The sequence below is a fragment of the Oncorhynchus tshawytscha genome, linkage group LG12 (assembly GCF_018296145.1).
Source record: "Oncorhynchus tshawytscha isolate Ot180627B linkage group LG12, Otsh_v2.0, whole genome shotgun sequence".
NCBI lineage: Eukaryota > Metazoa > Chordata > Actinopteri > Salmoniformes > Salmonidae > Oncorhynchus > Oncorhynchus tshawytscha.
This window is the reverse complement of record NC_056440.1, coordinates 47,555,588-47,578,418: the sequence shown is the minus strand read 5'-3', so window position 1 is coordinate 47,578,418 and position 22,831 is coordinate 47,555,588. Positions and strand designations below refer to the sequence as shown.

The 22,831-nt window shown below is 41.5% G+C and overlaps 1 protein-coding gene across 1 annotated transcript in view; it reads right to left on the bottom strand.

Annotated features, from left to right (window-relative positions):
• The window catches only part of LOC112264156 (ras and EF-hand domain-containing protein homolog), a 30,402-nt gene extending 24,692 nt beyond the window's left edge, over positions 1-5,710 (bottom strand). Inside the window, exon 1 of the mRNA XM_042330722.1 lies at positions 4,841-5,710. Coding sequence (XP_042186656.1) covers positions 4,841-5,172 — 332 coding nt within the window. The 5' untranslated portion in view covers positions 5,173-5,710. The remainder of the gene's footprint in view (positions 1-4,840) is intronic.
• Positions 5,711-22,831: the final 17,121 nt, after the last annotated feature.

The following is a 22,831-nucleotide window of genomic DNA, read 5'->3' as shown; positions in this document are numbered from 1 at the left end:
TAATCATGGGTGTTGGACATCTCTTGTAAAATGCCTTTCAAATGTCATCATGTATTACATAATCAGTGTTAAACTGTTAGTAAATCATACACATACACTACTGTTCAAAAGTTTGGGGTCACTTAGAAATGTCTTGTTTTTGAAAGAAAAGCACATTTTTTGTCCATTAAAATAACATCAAATTGATCAGAAATGCAGTGTAGACATGTTAATACAAGTTACTTACAACAGCATAAGGCCTTTCATCGAAAACACATTTGGAACAGCTACAGTATATTTGGAACAGAACAGCTACATTTTATTTGTAACATGCTTCATGAAACAACAGGCAGGTGTAAACTAACGGTGAAATGCTTACTTTTCCAACAATGCAGCATTTTTTTTAAATGACAAGGAATAAAATACCCAGCAAATAACAAATAACAATAAAGAGTAAAAAAAACATGGCTATATACAGGGAGTACCAATATCGATGTGCAGGAGTACGAGGTAATTGAGGTAGCTATGTACATATAGGTAGGGGTAAAGTAAATAATAGACCGAATAGATAGACTGATGTGTAGCAGCAGAGTATGTGGAGCAGTAGCATATGTGGTGTATGGCCTATATATTTTACGTTTGAGATTCTTCCATGTAGCGACCCTTTGCCTCGTAGCCTTTCAAACTCTTGGCATTTTCTCAACCAGCTTCACCTGGAATGCTTTTCCAACCGTCATGAAGGAGTTCCCACATATGCTGAAAACTTGTTGGCTGCTTTTTCTTCACTCTGCGGTCCAACTCATCCCAAACCATCTCAATTGGTTTGAAGTCAGGTGATTGTGGAGGCCAGGTCATCTGATGCAGCACTCCATCACTCTCATTCTTGATCAAATAGCCCTTACACAGCCTGAAGGTGTGTTGGGTCATTGTCCTGTTGAAAAACAAATGACAGTCCTACTAAGCGCAAACCACATGCGATGGCGTATCGCTGCAGAATGCTGTGGTAGCCATGCTGGTTCAGTGTGCCTTGAAATCAAAATAAATTGCAGACAGTGTCACCAGCAAAGCACCCCCACACCATCACACCTTCTCCTCCAAGCTTCACGGTGGGAACCACACATGCGGAGATCATCCGTTCACCTACTCTGAGTCTCACAAAGACACAGCGGACGGAACCAAAAATCTCAAATTTGGACTCATCAAACCAAAGACAGATTTCCACCGTTCTAATGTCCATTGCTCGTGTTTCTTGGCCCTAGCAAGTCTCTTCTTATTATTGGTGTCCTTTAGTAGTGGTTTCTTTGCAACAATTCGACCATGACGACCTGATTCACGCAGTCTCCTCTGAACAGTTGATGTTGAGATGTGTCTGTTACTTGAATTCTGTGAAGCATTTATTTGGGCTGCAATTTCTGAGGTTGGTAATGAACTTGTCCTCTGCAGCAGAGGTAACTCGGGGTCTTCCTTTGCGGTGCCGGTCCTCATGAGAGCCAGTTTCACCCTAGTGCTTATTGGTTTTTGCGGCTGCACTTGAAGAAACTTTATGGTGCAGCAGTGGAGCTTTTGGAGGATCTGAGAGTCCATGCCAAATCTTTTCAGCCTTCTGGGGTGGAAGAGGCGCTGTTTTGCCTTCTTCACAACTGTGTGGGTGTAGACCACATTAATTCCTTAGTGATGTGGACACAGAGGGACTTGAAGCTCTCGACCTGCTCCACTACAGCCACATCGATGTGGATGGGGACGTGCTGGCCCTCCATTTCCTGTAGTCCACGAACAGCTTCTTTGTCTTGCTGATGTTGAGGAAGAGGTTGTTGTCCAGGATCCAGTTGCAGAGGGAGATATTCAGTCCCAGGGTCTCTGAGCTTGGTGATTAGCTTGGAGCGGACTATGGTGTTGAATGCTGAGCTGTAGTCAATGAACAGCATTCTTAAATAGGTATTCCTTTTGTCCAGGTGAGTGCGGGCAGTGTGGAGTGCAATAGAGATTGCGTCATCTGTGTATCTGATGGGACGGTAAGCGAATTGGAGTGGGTCCAGGGTGTTTGGAATGGTGTTGATGTGAGCCAGCCTTTCCAAGCATTTCATGGCTATGAAGGCAGGCGTTCTAGGGCACGGGGATGATAGTGGTCTGCTTGACACAAGTTGATATTACCAGGTCAAGGATAGGTTAAAAACATCAGTTTGGTCAGCGCATGCTCTCAGTCCGGGTCCTGGTATTCCATGTGGCCCCGCAGCCTTGCGAATGTTAACCTGTTTAAAAGATTTACTCACATTGGCTATGGACAGTGAGATCACACAGAACAGCTGGTGCATGGTTCAAGGTTGCTTGCCTTGAAGCGAGCATAGAAGGCATTTAGCTCATCTGGTAGGCTCACGTCACTGGGCAGATTGCAGCTGGTATTCCCTTTGTAATCCGTGATAGTTTGCAAGCCCTGCCGCTAGGCCAATTGTGCGTCGCCCCACGGACCTCCCGGTCGCGGCCGGTTATGACAGAGCCTGGGCACGAACCCACTCTGATGGCACAGCTGGCGCTACAGTACAGTGCCCTTAACCACTGCACCAGCTGGGAGGCCCTAACATGAATTCATTTTTACTGAATATGCAGGTTTAAAAAAATATACTTCTGTGTATTGATTTTAAGAAAGGCATTGATGTTTAGGTACATTCATGCAACGATTGTGTTTTCTTTTTACCTTTATTTAACTAGGCAAGTCAGTTAAATCATCCTCCGTTTTGCCAAGTTGGCTGTCTTTGTTAGAAAGAAATAGTCTTCACACAGTTCGCAACGAGCCAGGCGGCCCAAACTGCTGCATATACCCCGACTCTGTTGCACGGAAAGCATGATAAGTGACACAATTTTCCTAGTTAAAAGAAATTCATGTTAGCAGGCAATATTAACTAAATATGCAGGTTTAAAAATATATACTTTTGTATTGACTTTAAGAAAGGCGTTGATGTTTATGGTTAGGTACACATTGGTGCAACGACAGTGCTTTTTTCGCAAATGTGCTTGTTAAATGACCCGTTTGGCGAATTAGGCTGTGAGTCAATGATAAATTAACAGGCACCGCATCGCTTATATGCAACACAGGACAAGCTAGATAAACTAGTAATATCATCAACCATGTGTAGTTAACTAGTGATTATGTTTAATGCTAGCTAGCACCTTACCTTGGCTCCTTGCTGCACTCGCATAACAGGTAGTCAGCCTGCCACGCAGTCTCCTCGTGGAGTGCAATGTAATCTGCCATGATCGGTGTCCAAAAATGCCGATAATTATTTGGCCATTCTGATTAATCGGTCGACCTCTAATCTGTATACCTATGTAGGCTACAGTATTTACCTGATATCTATTCAGGTTACATTTAAATGTTGTTTCTTGTAGAGCAATTTTACATGTTAATCCATGCCTAATTAAGAAACTCATTCATGGCTCATTCAACTGGGTCAGATGGGTAGAGATATCTAAAGTGTGTGTGTGTGCCTTCAACAAGGTGACCAGATTATAATCCCTGAGCATATAGACTCACTGTCCTACAGTCAACAACACTGTCAAAACAGGCAGTGTCACTAGTACACGCCCGGGTCTTAAAATCCAGGATTTACAGAGGGAACACTTTCTTCAATGCAATGTTTAAAGTTAAGAAATGCTAAATACTTTTGTTACTACTAATAATGACACTATCAAAAACCAATAAACATAATATTTTACAGTGAGAGGATTGAAAAAGTTGTTTGTTTGTCTATGACTGTAGAGTATTGGCTATATCCCCAGGCCTCCAGCTATACCCTAGGCTGGTTGCCTGAGTTTCTGCTTTAGCTAACCTCACTCCTTTGTTGTGTAACAACACATCTAGTTACCTGCTTCGAATATATTCTTAAACTATAACTATTTAGGAGTGGTACCATTACTGACCCCTGCTCTACTCCACCCATGGCTCTTCTATGGGCAGGAGAATAGAAAATAGTATGGTGACCTTGGTCTCTGGATCTGAACCCTGGGTGGATGTAGGCCTACTGAGTACAGACATGACTGTTCTATCACACAATAATAAGAACATTTGATCCACAGCACTGGAAAACCATCACTAATGGAGGGCCCCAGGAGTTGCCCTTTTTCAAAGAAACAAGCTAAGATGTTAGTTCCAATGGGTTACTTTCTACAGCTGGTGAAGCTGGTGATCAAACAGTCATAATGAGGTCTATTTAAGACATGATGGGGAACATGGAATCACTGTGTTAATCAATGTCCCCTCCATGGTAGCGTGTCAGGGCGCAGCTCAGTCCCATGCCAGCCCTAGAGGGGTGCCAGGACAACTGCTCAATGGGAACTCATTTCAAAACCTGTCATAGGACACTGATACGTTCCTTTCCTTCTTTCCTTTCTCTCGCTCATTCTTTCAGGGTTAGGTTGCAGCAAGGGTTTCTATTGGTGATCTTAGAAATATTTGATATATTTCATCCAAAAGCTAGACTGACCTGAGTACACATACGAATGCACGTGCATACACATAGAGGTGTAAACCACATCTGGCTAATACAAGTGGGAGAAATGTTGACACCGGAATAGCCCAAAAGTTTGAATTAAAACACTACACAATAGTACACAAATATTTGATATATATATATATATATATATATATATATATATATATATATATATATATATATATATATATATATATATATATATATATATTGTGAATCTATTATAAGGGGAGAACCTGTAGCCTATTGGTTACACTTCAAATGTACATTGAAACTGTTTTACGCATGCATTCCTACGACGTTTGGACAATATGTAAATCAAAAGTTTATTAATGAGCAGGTACGATTGTTTTGTAATGTGTTCCATACTTGACCTGGGTATGAACCGGGCATGGTCCCCTAGTCGGGTCTGGAAATCTTCCCAGGCCTGAGAGGAGACTCCCCAGCTCTTGTTCTCCATGTCCTCTCGGTACACTTGCTCAGAGATCCAGTGGAAGCCGCTAATGAACTCCGTTAGATTGATTTTCCCGTCTCTGTCGATGTCCAGTTTAGAGAAAATGTGCTCTCTCTCCGTCGGCGGGACAAGGAGCTCTGAGCAGATTTGGAAAAACTCGTCTTTTTCAATCCGTCCAGAATTATCCACATCACAAGCGTGAAAGAGCGAGCAGAGACTCTGCCGGTTCATACCCATGGCTGGTAACGACATGGTTTAGTCTGGAGTGGAAAGCCCCACCAAACAACAACCCAGGGAACAGACCACTATGACCAATTATAACAGAACGTTTTTGACCAATTCAATTCCTTTCACCACGATCTTCCCGAACTTCCTTCAAGTTTTAGCCAAGTCTTTCTACACTGTCAAACACCTTATCGAGTTACAAAAAAGGTAAACAAAAAATGAAGTTGTTATTCATTCTCTCCTGGACGACTTTGACCGCCTTGGGCTAACAGAATTAATGTGTCGTCCTATAGTGTCGTTTTGTCAAGTCTTCTTTCCGGGTCTCTTGCCAGATGGACGGGTGGAGAGGGGCTGGGTACGCGCGGCTGTTGAAGCGGCTCACCTTTACTATTTCAGAACACTCTTGTGTCGGCCTCTCGACTTCCAGAGGAACAGGCACAAAACAAACAAGGGCCGGGCATCCGGCCAACCAGGTACAGAATTACCTGTAATCCGTTGACTAAACTAAACACATCTAAACAGTTTTAAAAAAACTGTTTCCATGGAGAGTGTCTTGAAGAACAATTACCCCCTTCTGTCTAACTGGCTGCCAGAGAACATGGGAAACTTTCAGTAACAAGCAGCATGTAAAAAAACGTGTATGATACTTTGAGTAAGTAAATAGATGACTAATTGGATAAAGCTCAGTGGCGATTTTAGCATGCACATGTTGGTGGGGCAAACAAACCCAAAATGTGTAATGCATGCCGGCAAAGCCACTACACAACACAACCCTAAACGGTGACATACGGTGCCCACAAACTGTTAGGGCCTACATAAAGCTGTTTAAACAGCAGAGTCCCAACACCTTACCACTGCTGTAACGTTCAGCGCAGCCTTGTCTGGCAGCGAAACACTTCTTCAGCCTCATTTACTGCCTTTAAAAAAAACATAGCTGATATGGTTGACTTGCTTAAACAAATGTGGTTTCTACTGATAATTGAGATGTACACACTATGGCATAAGGGGACGACAAGCGGATAAGAGGCAATCCGTAATTTCGATTAAGACATTAATGAGCGACGAAGACGGACGTCGTCAATATAACTATTTGTTCAGCACTTTTGAAATGTACAGCGACTGAATTCAGAACATGGGCCGTTCTTACAGTATTCTCCCTGTACACAAAGTCAGAACCGTAGGATAAATAAAGGGGGAATATAAACAGACAATGAAAGCTCTTACAACATTCAATGATTACATTTCTCTAAAACAGTTTATAGGCTACATGTGCACTACCAAGTTAGAACAGTAGGCGAAATTAAGAGGTGAAAATAGACCAAATGATTAGGGTGGGGCACATTGAACGCAGTTTGGGTCTTTGCGTGTCAAAAAAAGATATACGTCATATAACATAATTATATTATAGAATGTTGTGTGTGCTAAATTTGCACGTGCAAGCCAAGCGCCACCACTACTATCAGTACCACTGTCAAAGCTGTTCAAAAAAAGTTTGCAAACAAGCACAAACCGGGCCACGAACAATGTGTTTACAATATCGCGTTGGTGAAAATAGACCAAATTATTACGGTGAGGCACATGGGCTACTAACAGCTTACTACACAACATACACTTAATATTGCTTTCTTAGCTAGAGTATACATATCTCCCTTGCATATTAATCTTTTATGAAGCAGCCTGAAAAAAAGTCCATATTACAACCTGTGTTGTGATAATTGTGTTGTTTGCTCTATAACCTGTTAATTCACATGCCTTTCGACCCTGATATACAGGCCTAAAGCCAGAGACAATAAGAAGACACAGTGGCAGAATAAATTCAACCAGACCTTTGTTTTATCACAAAACCGGATAGCAACCTCTGTCCGGTTTAGTCAACAAAGCATATTGGATGTAACAGACAGCACGGTCTGGCAAGTTAATGTTTTGCCGACATTTTCAGACCACTAAACAACTATTGATTTAGAAGCACAGAGTTACTGCAAGTCGCAAAGGATACAAGAGCTGCCTCCACTATTCCAGCACCATTTCATCTTCAACATTTCAACATCTTCAAATCACCTCTGCTTAGTCCAATACAGTGACAACTAAAAGATACCAAAAACAATTTAGTCCAATCATTGTGAGCTAAATATGATGTGGCTGCGGTTCGGATTTCCTAGTGCGTGTTTGTGTGTGTGTGTGTGTGTGTGTGTGTGTGTGTGAGTTCCTGCAAGTAGAAAATATGTTGACTCACTCTATTTGTAGAGAAGCTCGAATGCCATCCTCCTCTCTTTCATGTTGACAAAACGGTCTATTGCTTTTATTTTTTGTTGTCCTAGACTACCTGGCTAAATGCTTGCTCGCTAGCCTAACTTCCATTCATGAGCAATGTTAGCTAGTTAACATTAGCGTTCCACATCTAGCTACATATTGAACTTCCGTCCTCTCAGGCCAGGGGCACAACAATGTATGATAGTTTTTGTACTTTTATGTGATATCCAATTGGCAGTTACAGTCTTGTCCCATCGTTGCATTTCCCCTATGGACTTGGGAGAGCCATATGTCCTCCGAAAAACGACCCTGTCATGCCGAACTGCTCGCTTAACCCAGAAGCCAGCCGCACCAATGTGTCAGAGGAAACCATCTAGAGTCCGAAGTCAGCTTGCAGGCGCCGGCTCGACACAAGGGTGCGATAGGACAAGGAAATCCAGGCCGGACACACCCTCCCCTAACCTAACCTGGACAACGCTGGGCCAGACCGCCTCATAGGTCTCCCGGTCACGGCTGGCCAGTGACAGAGTCTGGGATTGATCCCGGGTCTGTAGTGACGCCTCAAGCACTGCGATGCAGTGCCTTAGACTACTGCGCCACTCGGTATGCCAACAATGTATTAATTAATGGTTGGAATTGCTATTATAATCAGGTCGGAGAATTAAGTAAAACCAGAAGTCCAAATCCCTATCTCCATCCGTGGCTAATTTAGGAAAGGGACAACTTTAGCTAGCTAGCTAGTCACCGGAGGACAAGAACACAATGAGAGACAACAATTCAAGTTGTTTCTGTCATTGACGTTTGCTCTCAATGTGATTTGACCCTAATATCCAAGCTGGCTTCCCTTAACACTTTTTTTTGGTGCGCCAGGACCATTCACAATTGAGCTCGCTCAGTTTAGCTCAACACTTGACTCATTGTTTTATACTTTTTTTCCATCAAGGGAGGCCAAATGGCTGGCTGGATTCCCTTGCATTCCATTCAATGCTACGGGCGGCAACAACATCATACTCGTTTGGACCAGACAGCATCAGATAGATGGCCTACACATACAGAGACAGAGGGGCCCTGTTTCGATCTCTCAGAGGCTTTCTCTGGTGAGATACATTCAGCCTCTTGCTAATTGAAGGAAAATTATAAAGCACAGAGATGAAAGATGAATTGTTTTTGTATTTTTATCTTGGTAAAAGTTTTGGGGAAGTCTGGCTACCCTTGGCACCCATGAATACATGCCACTGCTTAACACATTGTTGTGCTGGAGACTCCTCCCACTTATTTACATCACACATATCTACAGATTAAATTAACAGGAATTACATTTCCTCTTATGGGTGGCAAAAAATAACTATCTGAAAGCCACGCCCCTAATAAACTACACCTCCAGTCTTCTGATCTGGGTCATATCTCAATAACCCAGAATCAGCAACCCAACATAGCTATTTTTAAAGAAAACAACCCAACTAAGTGACCCAACGCCTGCAACCCAACAATGCTGGGTTGTTAACCAAACAACCCAGCTTTTTTGTTATTGCACACATGCATGTACACCCACCCACCCACCCCGTATGGGTGTTAAGTCAGTGGGTAGTCTAACAGTGGGGTAGATGTCTCTGATCTCTCTCTATGTAGGCACAGATGTAGAGATGCAACAGCTTCAACCTAGAGACAGAGAGAGAAAGAACAGGTGAGAGACCTGTTACTGCTATTTTTTTCTTCAAATGGTCGTTGATTGTTCCTCTCAATCTATCTGGTGATCACTTTGTGTGTTCACATGCCTCTGCCCACTAAACACGGGCCGACGGACCGGCTGTGTTTTTTTTGTATTTTTTTTGGTGTGGTCCAGACTGGCCTTGATTTCAATGTCCACGGACGTAGATTTTTGGTCCTGTCCAGACCAAATCTGAACCAATCATAGACGTCCGGACCGGCCTTGATTTGGTCCAATTATAGACGTCATGTTTGGTCTCGACCGGCCTTGATTTCAACGTCAACAGATGTCCGGTCTGGACTGACCTATATTTGTCCCAAACATAGACATCTATAATTGGTTCAGATTTTTTTCTGGTCCAGGCCAGCCTAGATTTGGCCTAATCATGGACATCTTTTCACAAGTTTGGACAGCACAGTAGAGGACAGCAGCGTACAGTACATTAAAGTACAGTAAAAAGAGTATAGTACAGTGGAGTAGAGTACAGTACAATACAGTAGAGCACAGTAGTGTACAGTAAAGAAGTCAAGTATAGGTCTGTTAATTTTTCAAGGTAACATACAGAACATCAGGATTTATCCCTTACCTACACTCTACTTTGCTATAAGGAAAGAAAACAATACTAAAGCACACACTTACCAGGAGAAAATACATTGTTGTGCCCCTGGCCTGAGCGGATAGAAGTTCGATATGTAGCTAGAGGTAGAAAGCTAATGTTAACTAGCTAACATTGCCCATTAATGGAAGTTAGGATAGCGAGCTAGCGAGCAAGCATTTAGCCAGGTAGCCTAGGACAACAAAAAATAAAAGCATGTACTGTATGACAGAGCGATAAACCGTTTTGTCAGCGTGAAAGAGAGGAGGATGGCATTGGAGTTTCAACATATTTTTCTACTTGCACGAAAGAAACGCCCCCCCACACACACACACACACACCGAAATCCGAACCGCAGCCACATCATATTTAGCTTACGATGATTGGATGATGACTAAATTGTTTTTGGTATCTTTTAGTTGTCACTGTATTAGACTAAGCAGAGGTGATTTGTTGATGTTGAACTACTGAATATGAAATGGTGCTGAAATAGTGGAGGCAGCTCCTGTTTCCTTTGCGACTTGCAGTAACTCTGTGTTTCTAAATCAATAGTTGTTTCGTGGTCTGAAAATGTTGAAATGGTCCTGGCACACCAAAAAAAAGTGACACGACAATATGACTGAATAGTAGTTCAGGTGCAACAAAACTAGGGCCTATAGGACTTGTTGCGTTGATAGCGATATCAAGAAATCAGAGCAGTGCTTTATTATGGACAGACCTATCCCCATCTTAGCTACCTTTGCATCAATATGTTTTGTCCCTGACAGTTTACAAGGGTTACACCAAGCAGTTTAGTCTCCTCAACTTGCTCAATTTCCACATTATTCATTACAATATTTAGTTGAGATTGAAGGTTTAGTGAATGATTTCCCAAATACAATGTGGTTAGTTTAAGAAATATAACTTCGTGCCAGTCATTGGCAGCAGAGAACTGGAAGGGAAGGCGGCCAAAGGAGAAATTGGCTTTGGGGGTGACCAGTGAGATATACCTGATGGAGCGAGTGCTACGGGTGGGTGCTGCTATGGTGACCAGTGAGCTGAGATAAGGCGGGGCTTTACCTAGCAGAGACTTGTAGATGACCTGGAGCCAGTGGGTTTGGCGACGAGTATGAAGCGATGGCCAGCCAACGAGAGCGTACAGGTCGCATTGGTGTGTAATATATGGGGCTTTGGTGACAAAACGGATGGCACTGTGGTAGACTGCATCCAATTTGTTAAGTAGCGTGTTGGAGGCTATTTTATAGATGACATCGCAGAAGTCGAGGATCGGTAGGATGGTCAGTTTTACGAAAGTATGTTTGGCAGCATGAGTGAAGGAAGCTTTGTTGCGAAATAGGAAGCCGATTCTAGATTTAATTTTGGATTGGAGATGCTTATTGTGAGTCTGGAAGGAGAGTTTACAGTCTAGCCAGACACCTAGGTATTTGTAGTTGTTCACATATTCTAAGTCAGAACCGTCCAGAGTAGTGATCGGTTGAAGAGCATTCATTTAGTTTTACTTGCATTTTAAAGCAGTTGGAGGCCACGGAAGGAGAGTTGTATGGCATTGAAGCTCGTCTGGAGGTTAGTTAACACAGTGTCCAAAGAAGGGCCAGAAGTGTACAGAATGGTGTCGTCTGCGTAGAGGTTTTTAAACCGCAGCCCCATTTGAACTGCAGCACAAACTCCGTGGGCATTTCTGTCTTTTCTATAGATGTTATAACCATGTATTGCTGCTACTGTATCATCAAAGGTATTATCTAAGTGAGTTTTATGACCATTCTAGAATACCCTTCTAGCTAATCAGAAACGAGTATTCAACAATGTGTTATAATACAATTAACGAACATTATTGTGCCCTACTTGGCTCTAATGTACTCTACTGAACTAAACTGTACTGTATTTGTTAGTGACAGAGACATGGTTGTTGCATTCAGGAATTTTAATTTCAAGCCAAACACTATCATTAAAAATAAATTCTTCAACACAATACAACAAGTTTATTTTAAGAGTTTTACCCTAATACAGTGTCCTGAAACCCAAGGTTTTCAGGCCTGCAAGGGTTGATGTGGTCTGTAAACTAGGGTTAGGGTATAATGAGGCCCTCATAGAAAGGCCATATGACATATGTAATGTATTGTCATACATAATTACATTTTAAAGGCTTATAAAGGCTGGTGGAACCCTTTATTGACAGTCCAAAGTGGAAACTTTAGATGATAAAATGGTTCTTGGTTTAACCCTTCATAGAGGGTTCTAGGCAGAACCACATACAGGGGTTTCTTTGAAGAACCCTACATAGAGGGTTCTAGATTACTTACTTTCTCATGTTCTTCTTATTTCTATTTCTCATGTGTTTTTGTTCTACTTTACTTTGTTTTATAGTACTACCGATATTGATTACGGCACTGTTGGGAAATAACTTGCATGAAAGGCATTTCATTGTACTTGTGCTCGTGAATATAAAACTTGAGACAATCTCTAGATAGTCCTTCACTCATTTATAAACATTATTTAAAATTATTTATGAATGATTTAAGATCATTAATAAAGTGTTTGATGTTCACAATTTGTAAATTATTCATAATGTACTACTAATGTACTTATAAACCAGTTGTAAAATAATGTATTGTCTACTTATAAGACTATTTATGAGGCATTTGTTAATGGTTGATTAATGGTTTGACTAATTAGATAAATATTTATAAATGTATGTATATACAGTGCATTCAGAAAGTATTCAAACCCCTTCCCTTTTTCCACATTTTGTTATGTTACAGTCTTATTCAAAATTAGATTAAATAAAAAATCCTCACGAATATACACACAATTCCCCATAATGACAAAGCAAAAACAGGTTTTTACAAATGTTAGCATTTTTTAAAATACAAAAAATACCTTATTTACATAGGTATTCAGACCCTTTGCTATGGGGGTCCTCCCCCCTTCTCTATATCGATCCAGATCCACCACCCTTAGCCCTTCCTGCCCCTGATCCCTCACAGCAGAAAACCAGTCAGCCTCATTCCAGACCCACCCAGACCCTTCAAACCACTTTCACTCCTCCCAGCATGCCCCATTCCATCACCAAGTCAGTAGGGGGCACCAGGAAGTCAGTGGGGAGGTACAACAAGTCCTGTGAACAGCCAAGAACCACCCAACAACACAGATAACCCGCTAGAGGCCCTAATTCAAATCTGCAATGAAATTGCCCTTCAACCAGGATTTTTTGAAATTCTGGAATTTTGGTTAAGTTACCGGAATTTTGCAAGTCTAAAGTGGCCTGTTTCAGACCAATGTATTAGGGAAAAACTAGGCCACAAAATAAGGCCTTATGAGATACGTAACGTCAGAAAGAGTTTAATTTGAATGATAATGATAATATAAGCCTAGAAACTCACTTGGTGAAGGCCACAAGACTGAAAATGAATTAATTCAACAACCATGTGCAGAATCTTCCACTAATAAACATAGCCATAGGTGGTAACTCTACAATTCACTCGAAAAGGCAATGTACACTGGGAAATTATGTTGGAAACGTTTGTTAATTATAAGTGGCAAAAATGTACCTCTACCATAGACCACTTAAACTGGTACAACACATCCACTCACGAGTGGCCAAAAAAGTACTACCTATCTAAAAGCCATGCCTCCAATAAGCCATGGCTTTTAGATAGGTAGTACTTTTTTGGCCACTCATGAGTGGATGTGTTGTACCAGTTTAAGTGGTCTATGGTAGAGGTACATTTTTGCCAATTATAATTAACAAACTTCTTTGTCACTGTCATGGTAGTATATAAAGGCAAAAAAGCATGCTTTTGTACCTGTGGAAAAACGTACTGTCAGGGGTACAATTATGTACAATTATGGACCTTACAGGGTACCACCCCAGTGACAAGCAGTTATAGCCCTTTAGGAACAAATCTAAGTATTTATTTCTGAGAGTGTAGACTCGGCTAGCATTTCTGAAATATGCAAATGTATGTACACCACCGGTCAAAAATGTTAGAACACCTACTCATTCAAGGGTTTTCTTTATTTTTACTATTTTCCACATCGTAGAATAATAGTGAAGACATCAAAACTATTAAATAACACATATGGAATCATGTAGTAACAAAAAAGTGGTAAACAAATCTAAATATATTTTATATGAGATTCTTCAAACAGCCACCCTTTACCTTGGGTGGCTGTTTACCCCTTTACCACAAATGCACTTTTAACAAGGCACACCTTTTAATTGAAATGCATTCCAGGTGACTACCTCATGAAGCTGGTTGAGAGAATGCAAAGAATGTGCAAAGCTGTCATCAGGGCAAAGGGGGGCTATTTGAAGAATCTGAAATGTAAAATATATTTTGATTTGTTTTAACACTTTTTTGGTTACTACATGATTCCATGTGTGTTATTTCATAGTTTTGATGTCTTCACTATTATTCTACAATGTAGAAAATAGTAAACAAAAAGAAAAAGCCCTTGAACGAGTAGATGTTCTAAAACCTTTGAACGGTGGTGTACATCCATGTACGTGTACACAATTCCTTCACATTATTACATTTACATTTCTAGATCTCTTTCTCTAACTGATCTTGAGTGCAATACGTTGGTATAGTGGATGATGGGTTAACTTCACTTCCAGAGAGGCTTGACATTGAAAACCTACTCTAGCACACCTGAGGTGATTGACAGTCCGCAACACCTGTAGATAGTGCGGCTCCTGAGTTGCGCAGCGATCTAAGGCACTGCATCTCAGTGCTAGAGGCATCACTACAGACCCTGGTTCGATTCCAGGCTGTATCACATCTGGCTGTGATTGGGAGTCCCATAGGGCGGCGCACAATTGGCCCAGCGTCATCTGGGTTTGGCTGGGGTAGGCTGTCATTGAATTTGTTCTTAACTGATTTGCCTCGTAAAATAAATAAAAATTAAATAGTCAGGCTTGGAGGATGACGCCCGCCCACAGTGCTTGGCAATTGGTCAGTTAGAGATGAGCTGTTCTTCACAATAACAACTTGCCCTAAAGAGAAATACAGTTTAAAATAATTAAGCACTTTCATTTCTGCTCATGGGTATACTGTAGCTGTGTGTGTGTCAGAGTAGGCGGGTGGGAGGACCTCGGAGTACGGGCTCATTGTAATGGCTGGAATGGAATTCATGGAACGAAGTCAAATGTGGTTTCCATGTGTTTGATATTGTTCCATTTATTCTATTCCAGCCATTACAATGAGCCTTCCTCCTATAGACGGGTTTGCTGACAACGTCACGAAAACAATGCGCATGTTTCAAAGGGGCAGAAGGCCGTTTGTTGTTATGGTTCTGGATGGCCAGATAGCTATAACAATGACAAGAAACTGTTTCAACTCGTTTGATCTTGTTCTTGATACCATGTTTTGTTTTGAGGTGTTCTTAATGATGTCACGTCTATGCTAATATGTCTAATATGTGCTAGCTAGCTAACCAACAACTCTAACAATGTATTTGACAGACAATATGTGTTCATTGTGCAACTTTAAACATTGGAGGTGAAATATAGTTTACATGTTATCAACAATTTAAACCAACCCTGTCTGTTTTGCCCCATAGTTGCACACAAGTTAGTTGTGTTGCTACTGTAAACAACCAACCAATCTAAAGCTCTTCCCACCAACCTCCTCTGGTGTCCGTGTATTTGTGTGTGAGTGCATGCTGTGTCTGTGTCTGTGTCTGTGTGTGTGTGTGTGTGTGTGTGTGTGTGTGTGTGTGTGTGTGTGTGTGTGTGTAGGTATGAGAGAATGTGATGTTTCGGCTCTGGTTATCTCTTTTGCTGTCCAGAGAGTGGTACCAGGATCTCTTAGATCATGAGAACACACCATGTGGCTGAGGACAGAGGAAGACACACACACACAGATACACACACACGCACACACACACTTCCTCAGAGACTTACAGAGTGTGTGGTCATTGACCAGTCGGAGCAGGTGGAGGCAGACCTGGACGACTGTAGACAGATCTCGGTGTGGCAGGAGTGACAGTATGGACACCAATACCTCACCAGGAAGAGACAGCTGTACACTGCCCCCTACAGGCTGGGGGCAGAGAGTGGACACTACTAATTATTGCACAACAGTCAGTGCACCACACTCAACTATCACAGTACTCACATACATAACCACTGCTCAGCTGTTTGACTGTATAATGGTCAGAAATTAAATATGGTACTCTGAAGAATAAAAATGGACAGGAATATTGTTTGCATTGGTATTCACCCCAGTGCTTAAAGATAAACATTTTTTTTTTACATTAGACATGAGTGATAGAGATACAAAACATCAAAGCTTCACCATCATTGCACCATTTCTGCTTAATTTTTTACAAAAAAGCTGTGTGTGTGTGTGTGTGTGTAATGAACACGATGGGAGACAGAGAGCTGGTTTCAAGCGTAGGGCGCAGCAGGTCTAAAATTGGCTTCCTATTTCGCAACAAAGCATCCTTTACTCATGCTGCCAAATATACCCTCGTAAAACTGACCATCCTACCGATCCTCGACTTCGGTGATGTCATCTATAAAATAGCCTCCAACACTCTACTCAACAAACTGGATGTAGTCTATCACAGTGCCATCCGTTTTGTCACCAAAGCCCCATACACTACCCACCATTGCGACCTGTACGCTCTCATTGGTTGGCCCTCGCTTCATACTCGTCGCCAGATCCACTGGCTACAGGTTATCTACAAGTCTCTGCTAGGTAAAGCCCCGCCTTATCTCAGCTCACTGGTCACCATGGCAGCACCCACTTGTAGCACTCGCTCCAGCAGGTATATCTCACTGCTCACCCCCAAAGCCTTTGGTCGTCTTTCCTTCCAGTTCTCTGCTGCCCATGACTGGAACGAATTGCAAAAATCTCTGAAGCTGGAGACTTACATCTCCCTCACTAGCTTTAAGCACCAGCTGTCAGGGCAGCTTACAGATCACTGCACCTGTACATAGCCCATCTGTAAACAGCCCATCTATCTACCTACCTCATCCCCATAATGTATTTATTTATTTATTTTGCTCCTTTGCACCCCAGTATCTCTACCTGCACATTCATCTTCTGCCGATCTACCATTCTAGTGTTTAATTGCTATATTGTAATTACTTCGCCACCATGGCCTATCTTCTGCCGATCTACCTCATTTGCACTCACTGTATATAGACTTTTTGTTTTCTTTTGTTCTACTGTATTATTGACTGTATGTTTTGTTTATTCTATGTGTAACTCTGTGTTGTTGTATGTGTCGAATTGCTACGCTTTATCTTGGCCAGGTCGCAGTTGCAAATGAGAACTTGTTCTCAACTAGCCTACCTGGTTAAAAAATTGATAGATCAGACGCATAGTATAATAAGGAGTGAGATCTGTAGAAAGACAGAGTGGCTGTGGAATGTACTGGGTGGACGGGAGGATCCCAAAGGATTGCTATAGGGGAGACAGATGGACATCTGTGGACTAGGTGAAGGAGGGCTGAAGGTCAGGAGGTGAGGTCAGACCCCCTGAAGGGAGTAATAAAGGTGTACTACCCTTTTCCTGTGGAACCTTAACATGTAAGGATTGGAGAGAAGGAGGAGTGTCTTAAGGGCAATATATATGCCTGTGATGGAAGAAATGTTGGGTTGTCTGAATTACAGCTGTACCCGTCCTTTGGGAAGAATTATACTTGGTTAAAGCTTCTCGAGTGTCCGTGAGTTATTTACTCTGAAAAATAAGACCCTAACACTTGTAAAGGAAAACATGTTTGACTTGAAAATACTGAGCACAAGAGATAATGTCAATTCAGGAGAGCAATCACCAGGCAGATTTCTGCAGCTAGCACAGGAATATGAGTCCTTTTTCCAAATAGCCCTTGTAGCTCAAGGCCTGAGACGCGTTCCTTATCCAATGCTGGAAGCTGTCAATCAAGAACTAGACAAGTTGTTAGATGATGATATCATCGATGAAGTGAATGAAGCATCAGAATGAATTTCTAATATTCTCCTCATTCCAAAGAAAGACACAAAAGAAGTCAGAGTTTGTGCTGAGAACCGAACAAGGCTGTCATACGAGAACGACACCCAGTTCCCACAGTAGACAGTATACTGCAAGCAATGCAAGGAGCGAAAGTGTTTGCAAAACTGGGCGCGAGAAAAGGATTTTGGCAAGTTGAACTAGAATCAAGAAACCCAACAACAGAGGATGCTACAGATTGAAGAAAGTACCTTTCAGATTATCAATCGCATCTGAGGCCTACCAGAAAGCCATGGACGTTATGCTATGTGGATTACAAGTTGTAGTTTGCTACATGGACAATGTTGTTGTCTAGTGAACTGGAACAGAGACTGAGGAAAGTCTTCCAAGGATTCCAAGAGAGGACTGACACTTGTTGAAGACATTGTGTACATTGCAAGTATGGAGAATGGAAAGTTGGAAGCCAAGTTCAGAGACAAACGCTATGTATTACTGGGACAAACCTCAGACAACTAATTTGAACTAGTGAGCACAGAATATAGCTCACTATGGCTAGACCCATAAGGAATGTCACCTTCGACACACTCCTTTCCGACTTGAGTTTAGCATTCCAGAACCTGCAAATGACTTACATGTGAATAATGAATCTTCAGAAGCTGAGACATCTCAGTACAGCCCATCTGTGGAAGTATCTCATGGTTCTTTGGAAAACTTTGAATCACAAGTGACTACCAGAAGTGGTAGAGGTGTGAGACATGGACATTATCAAGGACATGGTAATGTAAAAATGTCTAAAATCAAAGAACTGATATAAGATTAGTAACAAAAGAGTTACAGAAATGTTCAATTTGACTGTTCAATTTTGTTCATATAGAATCACAGAAAAATTGCTGTTGAAACTTTAAAACCTCTTAACTTCTTATGGCTGGGTGGGCAGTATTGAGTAGCTTGGATGAATAAGTTGGCCAAAGTAAATGGCCTGCTCCTCAGTCTCAGTTGCTAATATATGCATATTATTATTAGTATTGGATAGAAAACACTCTAAAGTTTCTAAAAACTGTTTGAATGATGTCTGTGAGTATAACAGAACTCATTTGGCAGGCACAATCCTGGGGAGAAATCAAAACAGGAAGTGTGAAATCTGAGCATTGTATGTATTCACCACAGTTCCCAATGAAATCCCCTTGAGATATTAATGATGTTGCACTGCCTAGGGGTTCCACTAGATGTCAACCATCTATATAAATTTGAATGAGACTTCCACTGTGTTGTGGGAGTGAATGAGAGCAGAATCTATCAGGTGTCTGGCAGTCAGCCATTTTCTGATCACGCGCATTCCTCATGGTATCCACTTGCGTTCCATTGCTCATCAAGAAACAAAGGAATACTCCGGTTGGAACTTTATTGAAGCTATATGTTAAAAACATCCTAATGATTGATTCTGTACTTACAGTGTAGTTTGAAATGTTTCTTCGACCTGTAATATAACTTTTTGAAGTTTTTGTCTGACCTAACGCTGACCAGAATAAGCGTTTGGATATATATACCAAACGCGCTAACAAAAGAAGGTATTTAGACATAAATAACGGACATTATCGAACAAAACAAACATTTATTGTGGACCTGGGATTCCTGGAGTGCTTTCTGATGTAGATCATCAAAGGTAAGGGAATATTTATCATGTAATTTCTTGTTTATGTTGACGCCAACATGGCGGCTATTGTGACTCATTTTTCTGAGCGTCGTCTCAGATTATTGCATGGTTCGCTTATTTCTTAAACTTTTTTTCAAATCAGACACAGCGGTTGCATTAAGGAGAGGTATATCTATAATTCCATGTGTATAACTTGTATTATCATCTACATTTATGATGAGTATTTCTGTTAAATGATGTGGCTATGCAAAATCACTGGATGTTTTTGGAACTAGTGTATGTAACACGCCAATGTAAACTCACATTTTGATAAATATGAACTTTATCAAACAAAACATACATGTATTGTGTAACATGAAGTCCTATGAGTGTCAAAGGTTATTGATTCATTTTATCTCTATTTGTGGTTTTTGTGACTCTGGCTGGAAAATCTTTGGCTGGAAAAATGGCTGTGTTTTTCTGTGGCTATGTGGTGACCTAACATAATCGTTTGTGGTGCTTTTGCTGTAAAGCATATTTGAAATCGGACACTGTGGTGGGATTAACAACAAGATTATCTTTAAAATGGTATGAGATACAGTACATGTATGTTTGAGGAATTTTAATTATGAGATTTTTGATGTTTTGAATGTGGCGCCCTGTACTTTCACTGGCTGTTGTCATATCATCCCGTTAACGGGATTGCAGCCCTTTTTTTTTCAATTTTTGCCTAAATTTATATAAAATATGAGTAGTTATCTTTTGAATGTAAAATAAAATTGCTATTGTAACATAAATGTTAGAAACAGGAATATAATTGTATTGTGAAAGTGGATTTTAAATTTAACAAGGTAAGGGATGTAGTATAGTGACTGGACTATCGTGAGATTTACCTACCTGTTATAGTGATGAAGATGTGACTAGAACGAGTGAATGAAAATTACTTTGAACTGTGAAACCTAGGAAAGTATGAGTTGTTATTAAAGCCAGTTAAACGAGAACCACGACTACTTCTTTAATTCAACAACACAACACTACGGTTTGCTATGTGGTGTTCTAATGGGGTGGCAGGTAGTCTAGAGTGGTTAGAGCGTTAGGCCAGTGACCTAAAGGTTGCTTGATTGAATCCCCCGAGCTGACAAAATAAAAGTCTGTCATTATGAACAGTCTTGTTAACCTTGTTAACCCACTGCTCCTTGGCCGTCATTGGAAATAAGAATTTGTTCTTAACTGACCTTCCTAGTTAAATTAAGGTTCAACTAAAAAAATACACCCCTGCTGCTGTCTTTCTGTGTAAAGATGCTGTCCCGCTGAGAGACTACAGAGGGTAGTGTAACTCCATGTGAGTGATACTCACCACATGGCTATCTCTCTTGCTCTTCGTGGAATCAAAAAGGTGCCAGTACTCACTTATATTTCACCATACTTAATTTGATGTCATTGATTGCTATTAATACAAATCCAAGTAACAACCAATAACTCATTCCTCAGTTACACACAAACATATTGGTTGTTTGAGAGGATATTGACGTAAGTATGATAGATGTTACCATGGTAGCACTTCTCAGTGAAGGATGACCTTTCCCAGAACCTCGAGGAACGACTGCAACCTTTGACAGGAGCCTTAACCACAGACACCAAGTTGACCTACGCCGCTCTTGGGCTGCAACACTGACCGAAGACAAAGAAAGAACAATATTATGTCTCTTTACATTGGAAAGTATATGCAGGGTAAGTGCTCTATGTGCTGACTGTGTATGTCATCAGTAGGTAAAGTATGTGTTATGTATATAATGCATGTATAGGATGAGTATCCTTTATTAGACCCATACTTCTGTTGTTCTTCACTTCTGAATTCATGAATAATGCACTTCTCCCCTCATTGGGGATGTTCTGGTGGACAGGTTGCTCAGCGACCACCAGCTCAGCAGGAGCCCTCACAGATCGTTTAGACAGATCAGTCCTTTGGTCCGCAGGCAGGGTCATGACGTCAGCAGGTGCTTGATTCTGCCCCTTTCTGAGGTGGTCCAAACAGGACACACACTGCAGGTACTCCTCATACACACTCATGTCCTCTGATACCTGGCCGCTGGCTCCAGAATCTAGACGTTCCCCCTCTAGCATGACACTAGATGATCCATCAGGTATGATACTTCTAGTTCCCTCAAGGCCTTTTCTAGGGTCCTCATCCCCCACAAAAAAAAATCTGTCCTCTCTCTCTCCCCAGGCCCCTTCGCTTGTATCAGGTGAAAATATGAGGTCATGGACTCTGGATAAAGGATCATACCCAGACAGCCGTAGGATAGTGTCTCTGTCCACTGAGGTGTTTCAGGTTCTGTCACTGCTGTCTGTCTTTCAAACTCTCACTGATGGAAGCACCATCTTTCCCCACAGGATGAGGTAGTCTGTGCTGCCTGAAGTAGTCTGTGCTGCCTGAAGGTTGTCAAGGCCAAGCAACTGTGTTTGGTCATTGGGATCCTCTTGTGGCTCAGGGGATAGCACCAGCTCCATGTGCTCAGGGCTCTCCCTAAGCTCAGGCCTAGATAAGACAGGGCCATCTGGGGTGTGGGAGAGAAGGCAGGGCAGTGGGGTGATGTATGGAAGCCTGCTCAGAGGCTCTAGACGGGGTTCAGATCCAGAGACGTCCCCCCAATAACACTCCCTGTTAGACCCTGCAGGACCTCACACTTCTTTGACCCTCTGGTTACACCATCTGACTCTGTGGCCACACTCTGTGTCCTGTGAACTACAACCTCTGACCCTGTCTCCATTCCCCCTGTCCCGTCCTTACTCTGCTCCTGTTTGGCACTGAAATCACACCCAATGCGGAAATCAAAATGCCAGAAAGTGAGATATGTACTGAAGCCTAAATAGATTATACACATGGGCTATCATCCATGCAAGTCACAATGCACTGGTTTGTGATGCAATTAGTAATTCCTATCATAAACTAGCAGGAGGAAGGATATCCAACAATGGGAATATTTTATAAACCACAACCTACACTAAGACTGACTGCTATGTTGACATTACCATCAATCAAGACTACCTAAACCATTTCAAAATCAAATCAAATCAAATCAAATTTATTTGTCACATACACATGGTTAGCAGATGTTAATGCGAGTGTAGCGAAATGCTTGTGCTTCTAGTTCCGACAATGCAGTAATAACGAGCAAGTAATCTAACTAACAATTCCAAAAAAAACTACTGTCATACACAGTGTAAGGGGATAAAGAATATGTACATAAGGATATATGAATGAGTGATGGTACAGAGCAGCATAGGCAAGATACAGTAGATGATATCGAGTACAGTATATACATATGAGATAAGTATGTAAACCAAGTGGCATAGTTAAAGTGGCTAGTGATACATGTATTACATAAGGATGCAGTCGATGATATAGAGTACAGTATCAACGTATGCATATGAGATGAACAATGTAGGGTAAGTAACATTATATAAGGTAGCATTGTTTAAAGTGGCTAGTGATATATTTACATAATTTCCCATCAATTCCCATGATTAAAGTGGCTGGAGTAGAGTCAGTGTCATTG